At 39.0% G+C, this 12,594-nt stretch overlaps 1 protein-coding gene across 3 annotated transcripts in view; it reads left to right on the top strand.

Moving 5' to 3' along the window:
* The window catches only part of fsd1l (fibronectin type III and SPRY domain containing 1-like), a 64,052-nt gene that overhangs the window by 12,692 nt on the left and 38,766 nt on the right, over nucleotides 1-12,594 (top strand). For all 3 annotated transcript variants that reach the window (XM_067437591.1, XM_067437590.1, XM_067437589.1), the window contains exon 2: nucleotides 11,182-11,277. In XM_067437591.1, the coding sequence (XP_067293692.1) occupies nucleotides 11,182-11,277 (96 nt within the window). The remainder of the gene's footprint in view (nucleotides 1-11,181; nucleotides 11,278-12,594) is intronic.

Raw genomic sequence — 12,594 nt, 5'->3', positions numbered from 1 at the left:
AGGTGGACACACTGGCCCACCCGTGGCCCAGAGTGCTGCTGTATGCCTTTCCTCCCCTGTGCCTGATAATTCTCACACTTTCCAGGGCGTGTGAGGGGGGGTTTTCTCTCATCCTGATAGCACCCAGGTGGCCCAAAGCGCCGTGGCTGGCAGAGATAATCCCTCTGTTGTATGCCCAGCCGTGGTGCCTCCCCCTCCGCACAGACCTATTGTCTTAAGCGAACGGGGAGATTTATCACCCACACCCGGACAGGGTAGCTCTCTGGGCTTGGCCCGTGAGAGGACGAACCTAAGCGCGTTAGGGCTTCCCCCGCGCGTGGTGGCTACTATACAGAATGCCAGGGCCGTTTCTACACGGTCCTTGTATGGCTGTAAGTGGCAGGTGTTCGATGAGTGGTGTGATGGGCGGGGTCTCACGTCATATCAGTGCTCAGTCGCTGATATCTTGTGTTTCCTCCAAGACCTTATGGATAAGGGCAGGTCTTTTTCCACTATTAAGGTCTATCTGGCAGCTATCTCTGCTTGTCATGTGGGTTTTGAGGGCTCAACGGTTGGGCAGCATTCTCTAATCCGCAGATTTATGAAGGGCGCCCGTCGCTCCTTGCCAGTCATTAGGAGAATGATCCCTGAATGGGACCTCTCCATGGTGCTGGAAGCTCTGTCTCAATTCCCTTTTGAGCCTCTGGGGAATATTCCCCTTAAGTTGCTGTCCTTCAAAACAGCCTTGCTCTTGGCCTTGACGTCAGCCAAACGTGTCAGTGAGTTACATGCACTCTCGGTCCACCCCTCGTGCATCAATTTCTCTCTGGGTGGAGATAAGGTTTTCCTCAAGCCTAATCCAGCATTCATGCCGAAATGTTTCCCTGCGTTCACATCGGAGGTGTTGGAGCTATCCGCTTTTCACCCTCCGCCCTTTTCCTCCGCGGAGGATCAGAGGCTAAATGCCCTGTGTCCAGTCCGTGCGTTACAAACGTATGTGTCTAGGACCAGCGCGTTCCGGAAGAGTGACCAACTCTTCGTTTCATGGGCTCCTCCTCGCAAAGGGGATCCCCTGTCTAAACAACGCCTCTCACATTGGCTTGTGGACGCTATAATCTTGGCATATGAATCAAAGGGAGTGCAACCCCCAGGGAACATCAGAGCTCATTCCACGAGGGGCTTGGCCGCCTCTTGGGCTCTGTTCAGGGGAGTATCACTGCAGGATATCTGTTCTGCGGCCAGTTGGGCTTCTCCCCATACGTTTGTGCGTTACTACAGGCTGGATGTCACCAGAACCTCAGTAGCACATTCGGTCTTGGGGGTGGGGTCTTCCTAACCCTGCCTTCCTTATGTGTGACACAAATAGCCTATGTTTCATGTCCTGCTTCACACCGCAGTTACGCGGTTGCGTCGGTGTGGCGAGTTCATGATTATGAGACGCGTCGTGCACCGCCCCTCGGGGTGACCGTCTTTTTCTGGCTAACAGGACCTCACTGTGAGTGTATTGGGCAATCGGGGAGCTGTCCATGTCTCTCCCATAGGTGGATCTCGAAACGAGATGATGAAAGAGAACGATAGGTTACTATCGTAACCCCGGTTCTCTGAAACATCGAGTGGAGAGATCCACCAGCGTTGCCCCGCTTACCGCACGAGAAGCGAATATACTTACTGATGTACAGTAGCGTATGCAGCCCATATATGCCCGCTGGTAAGGGGTGGGGCCTTACTGGGCATTGGCTGCGCGCTCCTGCCTGTCTTGTCAGACTTGGTGCAATTGGATGCTTCTGCAGAGGTCAGGTACGGATGCCCTTCCCATAGGTGGATCTCTCCACTCGATGTTTCAGAGAACCGGGGTTACGATAGTAACCTATTGTTATGTGATTGTTGTCATATTAATAAAAATATATAAAAACATGCATGTAATTAAAGTAAAAATGCTTGATAAACAGGTTTTTCGAATATAAATAAATAACAAAAACTCTGGGTGTCTTGTTCATAATATTTATTTTCATATAAAAGCAACAGAACTTAAATGACATCCAGTTTATCAGCAACAGAGCGCACGAGTGTTAATCCCGCGATATCCGCAACTGATCTCGCAGGTGTCTGATCCACTACGAGAAGAGAGAACTGTCCGGCTTGCCTGAACTTTTTTCACTCCTCCCCTCACTGCAGCCGCCTAGTCTCGCCTTTTTTTCAGGCGAGGCAAGGCGCATCTCAAACAAGCCTACTGTCTTAGCGCTGCCGCCTCCCTTCCCCTCACGTCACTTTTTTAAAATCCCCCACAGCGCGAGTCCCGCAAACGCGGCGCCGAGGAGCTTGTTTGTAATCCGAGGACCATGGCTCATTAGTTTCGAAATGGTTTGGGTACAAGCTGATCGCGTTGAAAATAAAGGCATTTGTCTAGCGTTATGAGCTCATTTGAAACATTGCCGCGGCTCATTTAAGAAAATGACAGCTCTGAAGAGACGCCGCTTTAGTTCGAGGTAAGTTAGTGCTAACAATAATAAAGAAAGACGATCAACACCTTATGTGTTACCACTGAAATGTAGATATTATATTTCCAAATGTAAGCCCATCTTATGCGGAATGACGCTTCATACTGTCATCTGCTCTGGATCTAACCTCGAGTGTTTAGCCTGTTTACTTTTTGCAAACCTTGTGAGCGCGCAAACGCTGTGACCTCGCCCCAAATGTTTTTATTGGTTTATTAAGTACAAACAGGAGAGTTATGAAAAATTGAGTGCGAGGGATATGTTCACTTCACACAAAAAGATTTTATAATGAGACGGCTAACTGTAGTAGCGTTTAGTCCACTGTCTATAATAGCCTAATTTAGAGATCACTTTTTTTTTTAACCGACAACCGACAACTTTGATCAGTTAACGTTGATACGGTCAACCATGGGTCAAACGGTCATCGGTTAACATCCCTAAAACAGAGAGAGAAAATGTAATAAGACAATTTCAGAGGTGTAAATTTGAACATGTTTATTTTAATCTCCATAAATTCCATATGGCTCGATTAATCCTGTAATATATGTATAGTACAGGACTTTTTTTGACATTGCCAACCTGTAAATTCATTTGAGAGCAAGTAATAAACACAAAAAAGGATTGTTTAAAGTTGCGTATTGTGCCTTTTTCCTTTACCACTATTTGTTTAATAATTTTAATGGAACCGGAATCGGAACCGGAATCGTTAGGCGGAATCGGAACCGGAACCGGAACCGGAAAATTTCTCACGATTCCCAACGCATTTTAAAGTTAATGGCCAAACGTGTCATTACAAAAGTTCACAATGCTGCTGCATGGTCAACACTGAATAAATGTATTTTCATCAGATTAAATACTGATAATTGATCACTCAAACCCCTTTATCTAAACCTCTGTACTTAAAGGTGCACTATGCAACTTTTCGTCCACTGGAGGGCGCCCATTCAAAACAAATGCGTAGTTTGATGACGCCAAGTGTAAGCACAGCATCTTAGGGACATGTGGTCTTCTCATCACAGCCGGTGGAAAATAGGACTCGGGCAGAAATCACGTTCATGCATGCGGTTATTAACGTTACTGTAGTCTAAAGCAGAGCAGGAGCGAGTGTTGTGGAGCTGAGCACAGCTGCTGGAGCGATTGTTAAACAAATACCCGCCTCGCAAATACCGGGACTTTTATTATGACGGGACGGGACACAGTCGCCGGGCGCCTGCACAGATCCGCTCTTCCGGTTATGATTATGAGGTAATGCAGCTCTGTTTAGCATATTAGATACATTTAAGTGTGTTTAAAATGATGTTATGACATTACTCCGTGCGTTCACTTGTTCACACTGCTAAGAGTAAAGCGCTCCTGCCAAATAAAACCCGAAACTAAGGGTAGCGCAGATATGACGCAATTGACAGGCGACTCCCTCAAACGCAATGCTGAAACGTCCCGGTCCTTGGTTAAAATAGCAATTTTCTCACAATTTACGGCCTAGTGGTTTTTGGATATTTTACTGCAAAAATACTACATAGTGCACCTTTAACCGTCAGACTCACACATCCGTCATGTTTGTAGTTTTTAACACTTTTTATCCACGTTTGTAGTTCTAATTGAATCCTCGTCCAACTCGCAATGCGGGTTATGGGCAATATCAGCCGTTAGAGTGTGTGTCGATCCGCACTTCGAATTCGGACCGGAAACAGTAAACCATCTGGGTATCTTTGGAATACTCTTTCCGACATACTACGATTTGGGACATACTAATTCTATTCTCGAATACTATTTAGTATGGATAGTATGCGAATTGGGATGCAGGTTTTTTTGTTTCGTTTCGAACATTTTTTTTAACTCAATAACTGAATCTTCTGGTGACAACATTATATGCAGAACTTATCCGATCTTTTTGTCTGCTTAAACCCGCTCTTACAAGCTCACGTTCATCTGCCTCCAGTTTTGAGAGCCACGCCCACATCTCTACACGTATCCAATCAACAGCCAATATGCAAAGATCCATGTCCCACCCTAAATTTTTTCTTTTAAAATGATAGGCTACAATTGAATGATTCCGTCACAATACGGAATTTGGTGATTTATTTATTTTGTGTGTGTGTGTGTGTTGATGTCACATGCCTGTCCTGTCGTGTGTGCACTTGTGGGTTTTGTTATGTTGAGCATGTGCTCGTGTCCCTGTCAGTTCCCTCCCCCTTGTTATCTGATTATTGGTTAATTTGCCCCACCTGTTCTCCCTCATTATCTGCCTTGTTTGTTCCCTTTATAATCTCCTTGTGTTTGTCAGTCTGTGTTGGATCCTTGTGTAATGTCTGCGTCTCCCGTCCTCCCCGTGATTCTGTTGGTTTGTTTAAGTTTATATTTTATTATTCTATTATGTGTTTTTCCCCCTCGTGGGTTTTGTTTTGAGTTTATGTTTTATTTGTTATAAATAAATATATCATTTTCTGCACTTGAGTCCTCGCACCCTTTTCCCTTGTCTGTGACGTGACAGTTGATTTCTCTCTAAAAATGATTTGTTGCACCCCAGATGCATTAAACCCTGATAGTGTTTTAGGAAATGGGTGGGACACTAAAATTATGACCCAAATTATTTAACTAAATATACAAATAAAATTTAAAAGTGCTATATAAGTAAAGTTGATTGATTGATTGATTGATTGATTGATTGATTGATTGATTGATTGAAATGCAAAGATTCTGTAAATTTGACAGTATATAGAGTCAGTATCTGAGAACAGTTTCTCTGGATTAGGCCCAGAAGTCTTTGTCCTTAACTAGCATTCTCTCCTGGATTTGAAGGATTTAGGGACCGTCTGACTCTGACCAGAATAGTCTGCTCTACGTCATTCTGTCTCCACCCTGTTGTTGACTTTGTGTTTGTGTCTGCTTGCTGTGTAATCTCAGGAGAGAGATGGTCATCTCTGTGATGAGAGTAATTAATTAGCATCTGTGCATACTTATCTTTTTGTGTTTCATGTTTTATATCTGTCATCATAGATTACAGCATTGCGCTCCATATGATCTTGCTGTTGCTTGAAAACAGACAACAAACAGGGACATGAAACCGTGGCTTATCCACCATCCTTAATTGCATTAGTAATGAAATACCTCCTTTAAGTGTACAAATAGTTTGTACATTGTCTTGTGGATCAAAATTGTACATTGTCTTGTGGTCAAAAAATAAACTGAAATGATCAGCAGTGGCCTTTCTGCCAACGGCTTTTTATAAACATATCAAAAGAGCAACTTTAAATGTCCCAGGCCTGATGCCGGTTTAGGTGGATAACTTGGTATGTTATCGTAACAAAGTTCGTAGTTATGGAAAGAAGAGACGGGAACCGGCGAATGTTCAGCAAACTTTAATAAATAAATAAACAAACTGAAAGTAAAAACAGGGGCATACACATAAAAAAACGTATAACAAAGCACAACATAAAGTCCAGGCCTGGTCTTCTCTTGTCCTTCACTGTCGTCACTTCTACTTTTATGCACTGTACGGTCGCTCTTCTCTCCTCGTCATCTCACTAACACTCCAGTGAGCGGGGCCAAAGATGTGATAAAGACGGCATTGATCTTCTTCTGCAGAGACCGTCTTTCACAATGAGGCGTTCTCTGCGCTTGGTTACAATAAAAGCTGTTTTTGGACTAAAAAATGAGCACGTTTACATGCACAGCAGTAAGCTGATAACGTAATGTCCTAGTGACGTCAAAAATAATAATTTCCGTATCTGACTCATAGTATTCCAAATGTTACGTCAGTTGTGATGTTAAATAAAGCTTACAAACGTGTCAGCGGGAGATTTACGGCTCAATATTCTCTTGTGCAGTTACAGATGCAGTGTTTTGACTGAACCTCTTCTACTTCTGCTGCATGAGATGCATTTTTATAATTTTCTGGGTCTTAAAAGAGCCTGTGTTTGTGATATATGTCCTTATTTCATGCGAAACACTCACTGGATGCGTTTAAATCTGCTCTAAGTATGCGTTTTTTTGTCACCGATCACACGTGCACACTTCAATAAGCCGACAGAAAGCAGGTTAATGTGTTTAGCCGTTTACATGCTGCGCAAAATCGGGGTATGAGGCAAAAAACTACTTGTCCCGCCCGGTTTATGCTTAAGCTGTTTACTACCTTACTCTGAAAAAAGAAAACGGGTTACCGCATTTACATGACCATGTTCATTTTCAGCTTGTTAGGCATAATCGGCTTAAGTACATGCATGTAAATGCACTCAATTAAGTTTTCAGTTCTGAAACTTACAGGATATTATAGAATGATGACCTCTTATATGTCAAAAGCTCAAGGAAAATTTGATTTCTCAGTTCATGACCCTTTAAATAAAGTAATGATGTTAGTTCTGATTGGCCTTTGCTCCAGCTCCCCCAGCTCCACCTGTCTAGTTGGCTTCATGTATGCCTTTTATACAGCAGCAGCATATCTTAAGCACACCACAATAATTTGTCTGTGTATCTATTGGCAGTAGAAAGTCTTCATACTTGCTCTGCGGCAGCACTAGTAGATCTAGTCTGACAAGACCAAATATTAACATTGCTGTAGTTCGTTATAGAGACGAGACGGAGGCTTTGGTATGCTGAATAACAACCTGGTTTTATTAACTATCACCGAGTGGTAGAAACTCTCGTACCACTTGTTCAATACCACCTGCCTGGCCACCAGGGGGCGGGACTTCGAGGCCAGAAAGTACCATATGAACATAGCTCCCTTAAACTCACTGTACATCTTAAGTAACTAGATGGCACATCATCAGTTATCTCATTTAGCATGTCCCTTAACATGCTAAAACTATTCAGAGAGTATTCTAACACTACTGTAGTGGGCTTAATTAAATACTTTTTTATTTTAAATGTATTTGCATTTATGGTAGAAACAATCAGAAAGAGTAAATCAATAACGGCAAATCAAGAAAATGACAATTCAATATGAGCGGCTCTGAATTACAACCACTAACCTCTCTTGCTGATCCACAAGGTGCCGATCACAAACGTCCCGTTTCGCTTCATTTTCCCCCTTTGACCAGAGGATTGTCCTTCCACTGAAATTTGATTAGCTTTGCATTTGGCCATGTCATGGAAACTTGCATCACTGCGTTTCTCCTCAAGAGAATCGCCTGCTGTGTTATTGTGCACCACTGTCAATGATCTCCTCCTGCAGATATCGGTGAATAATTATATTAAAACAATATATTTGCTTCTTTGATGCAGCTTCTTGCAAAACCATGAAGCATGCAGTCTTGACCATGTGTTTATAGGTTTCTGATTATTAGTGTTTAACCTTCACGATATTGGAAAAAACGTACATTGAGATATTTTATTTTTATGCGATATAGAAAAGTATTCACCAGATGATTTGAATAGCTCTATTAGAAAAGAATCATTCTATAATGATTGGGTTGATTTTGTAGGGGAGTGGATCTGCATAGAAAATAATAATCAAAATACAAGCATAGATAAATACAACAACAAAAAATAAGCAGGGCTTTATGTTTCCAGGTCAATCTAACAGCATTCAGGACCAGAAATGTAATAATCAAATGTAAAATAACAGTCTTCACTGTATAAATGAAATATAAGTCATATAATTTAATTAATTAATACAATTTATCTATATGTTAAAGGTAAAAAAGTACATTTCTCTTTTGTTGTTTGATCACCATTGTCAGCTGCGAGTACATTAGGCTGCTGTCCCTTTAAAGAGACACGCCTACTTTTGGGGATCTTTAGCTTATGCTGCCTTCACGTGCGATCGGAATTATGGTAAATACGAGTTTTCGAGGTAAAAATTGCACATGAACGCCCTCTGATGTCATGTTTACCACTGGGAAGTTCAGGAAATAATTTTGATACCCAAGTTCTAGAGATGGGCGTGGCATAACCGTTAAAAATGGCGGATGGGAGACGAATTTCTGCTGTGGCAGGTGTTTTATTCGTTTTTTTCCACAACAATTTCATTGTTTTGTCTTGTCGTTACAGAAGTATTTACAATAATTAATAATAATTTGAAGCATATTGTGTATTTTAAACACATCGAAAATCGCATGTAGTTGACCATCATTCCAGAATAGCGAGCAAGTTGACTATCTAGATAGTGTGGTAAAAGTAATACAATAGGATCATGTATGGCTGAAAACTATTACCGTTTTAGTCTTTAAGCAGCCTTATCTTGTCTACATTATGCCTTTATTGTGAATGTGATTATAAACAATATGCTTTTGTATTGTGCTGCTATGTTTGCCAGATGATTTTCTGGGACCGGGAAATGACGGAAATGGTTATAGTGTTAAAATAACATTTTCCCAAGATGCACAAAAGTATGAACCTGGCGTCCTCCATTCTTTCCGACAACAAAGCACTTGAACACAACAAGCTCGTAATCACGAATTCTGAAGTGGGAGGTAGGAAACTTCCGATAGCACGTGAAGGCACCGTATCCCCCAGAGTTAGATAAGTCCAGTACATACCATTCTCATCTCCGTGCCTCCAATAAATCTGTCTGACGCACCCACCGCTAGCCTAGCTTAGCACAAAGACTGGAGGTAAATGGCTCCATCTAGCCGACTACTCAATAAGTGACAAAATAACGCCAACGTTTTTCCATTTACATGTTGTTGAAATGTGTATAGTGACACCGTGTGCCTGTAGCGTTACTGTTTTTGTAAGTTTATCTTACTGTATATTTACATTAGTTTATGTAACAGCTGACACACACTAAGGGTGAACATTTCTAACTCACCATCTGACTCGAAAGGTAAAAATGCTTTTGTGTACCTTATCAACATAATTTAATAAGCCATTGATTTTGGGCTGTTGGTAAACATTTATACAGTGGAAACCATCTGAACATCAGCGGATTGATTGTTAGTGTTTATATGCACTTTATTATCATTACTTACATTTTGTGACCCTTGTTGTAAAATGTACACCAGGGCTCGACATTAACGCTTGTCCGCTTGTCCGGGACAAGTGGGTTTTTTGAAGGGACAAGTGAAAGAGAATTTTACTTGCCTGACGGACAAGAGCCTGATTAAAGCAAAAAATAACTAGCGAATCACCAAAATGCAAGAATGATTGTGCATTCGTTTAGTGTAAGTGGGGATTGATAGTGGATGATAATATATGATGAACTGACGATAAAAAGGTTGCGCTGGTGACGCTCGTCTCAAGGAGAAATTACAACACTAGAGCGTTTAAGCCGTTTCCTGAATACCATCACGACTGAAACGGACACTGCTTTCATATGACAGCTTCATAAACAATTAACATTCACTTAACGTCACTTACATTTTAGATGCAATATTGAGTTTTTTGTTTTATTTTAGCAGCGAAAATAGTTCATTTGCAGAACCGTAACGGGTCCCACAGCAACTGAACGATTCATCGTTTGAATGAACGACTCAATGACTCACTCATTAAGACGGCCATCTGCTGCCACCTACTGGAGATTTAGTTTCATGTTTAAACATTTATTTTCATCACAAAATATGCAGATTTAAATTTGTCAAAGCTGATTGAACATTGGTAAGAATATTGCTTCAGAATAAATTATATTTACAACACACACACATTTTAAAAAAATAAAAATCGAACTTTTTTTCCAGACAGGCAAATGTTTTACTCAGACAAGTGAATGAACGATTTACTTGTCCGAAGGACAGGCACATGAACATGCTTAATGTCAAGCCCTGTATAGTATTTCAACATTACCTGATGTGTTACTAACATTTGTAAACTCTTTATTAACATGACTTACCATTAACAAATGGTGTAACAAATGTTGTAATGAACCTACAAATATAAACACAATCGGTTAATGTTGAAATAGTGTACTCTTGATAATGAGGTTCTCAAAAACCAATAATACATGCTTTGTTTAATAATGTTGATAAGGTACACAGAAGCATTTTCCCCTTTAGAGTCAGGTGGGGAGTTAGAAATGTGTGTCAACTGGTACATAAACTAATGTAAATGTACAGTAAAGCTACAGGCACTGTTCATGTTAACTAATGCATTAACTAATGTTAATTAATACAACCTTATTGTAAAGTGTTACCATTTTGGTTTTGTGGCATTAACTTTTTTTAAAATGTGATTTTTCTGAATTGCAAAAGAAGTAAAGACCGACGTTATTCCTCAAGCAGAGCATCTGAGAGGTTTCCACTTGAGTTGCTATATAGGACGCACCCAATAAGCCTCAGAGGACAGATATGGCTGTATATTAAATTAGGTCAAATGTTTTGTGCTTCATAGTAGCACAGCAATAACCAAAGCCACATATATAAATAGTGCTGCGATTTTAAAATAGGTTTACTGACTTGAAGGGAAGGTATGGAAAATAAAAGTGATGCCATGATATGGGATGTGATTAACCTAAGATTGATGTGTCATTGAATAAATGTTGGACAAATGCTTTGTGCTTTAGACTCCTTTTACTTCACAATAATGGAAAATATAGTGATAGATATAGCGATACCAGATGTTTAGATACCAGTGAAATCTCACAACTCTCAGTGCTAATTTTAGTATTACATGAAAAATGAATACAAGGCTAACTAATGAAAGTAAAAAGTTCCCAAGGAATTATAGAAAGCAATAAAATAAGAGCAAAGAAACAAAATCGCATGCGATAGGACAAATAAATACCATAAAACAAACAAGCAAATGCTAAACGCTGTTTCTTTTTCTTCTGCAGGATGCCTTACAGAGGATAATTACCACATTAGCAAACAAAAATGAGGAGCTCAATCATTTCATTGAGGCGCTTAATCACACTTTGGGTCGAGTTCAGGTGAGTCTTCTAAAAGCATAAAGAGTTTACTGTACAAACTCTGCACTGTTTACAGCAGGACGTCCCATTTACACCACATCAAGGCCACACAGGTTTATATCAAATGAACAAAAATTTGTATACACAGAGGCTATTTGTGTCTAAGATTATTTGTTGTATATGCAACATAAGATCTCAGATCTTTTTTTTTTTTTTTTTTTTTTTTACACATAATTTTTAATGTTAACCAAGTATGTGGCAAAACATTTTGACTTTTCATGTCACAATTGTGACTTTATCTCATAAATTCGACTTATGTCATAATCATGTTTTTTGTCATAATTTTGATTTATCTGATAATGTCTCCTTTTTTTTCATAATTATGAGACACATTTCATAAATGAGACAAAAGTATTTTATTTTATCTCATTATTTTTTTCTTTTTTATCTGATAATTTCTACTCTTTGTTTCATAATTATGAGACAAATTTATTATTTTATTTTATATCTTAATTTTGTCAAAAAAGTCATTGTGACTATCTCATAATTTACTTTTTATGTCATGATCTCATAAATTCGACTTTTGTCATAATTATGTTTTTTTTGTGACAATTTTGATTTCTTATCTGATCATTTCAACTTTTTTTAAATTATTTGACTTTTTGTCATAATTAGGATTTAATACCTCACAATTTAAATAAACAATTATGTTTTTTGTCATAATATTGAATAATCTGATCATTTCTCTGTTTTGTTTCCTAATTTTTTATTTGATCTAATAAATTTGATTTATATCATAATTATGTTTGTGCCACAATTCTGATTTTTTTATCTGATCATTTCTACTTTTTGTCTCATAATATTTTATTTTATCTCTTAATTTACTTTTGTCATAATTATGACTATCATAATTATGTTTTTTTGCCATAATTTTGACTCATCTGATCATTTCTACTTTTGTCTCATAATATTTTTTATTTTATCTCATAATTGTGACTCTCATAATTTACTTTTTATGTCATAATTATGACTTTTTCTCATAAATTTAACATCCTAATCATGTTTTTTGTCATTATTTTGATATCTTATCTGATCATTTTTTTGTCTCATAATTTTGACTTTCCTAAATTATGTCAAAAATTATTATTAACCAACGCATGATTTATATTGCTTTTATTGATATTGCATAAAAGTAAATATTGGATGATTGTATCCTGTCACTAATGGCTAATGGTTGCCAGGTCTCATTGAAAAAAAAAATGTTTCATGTTGCTTTGTCACTAAACAATGCTGGTGGTATGAGCAGGACTTAAAAGATGACAGGAAATGTCTAATAAC

Source organism: Pseudorasbora parva, chromosome 3 (genome assembly GCF_024679245.1).
Source record: "Pseudorasbora parva isolate DD20220531a chromosome 3, ASM2467924v1, whole genome shotgun sequence".
Taxonomy (NCBI): domain Eukaryota; kingdom Metazoa; phylum Chordata; class Actinopteri; order Cypriniformes; family Gobionidae; genus Pseudorasbora; species Pseudorasbora parva.
The sequence above is the reverse complement of the archived record's forward strand: the minus strand, read 5'-3'. Positions and strand labels throughout refer to the sequence as shown.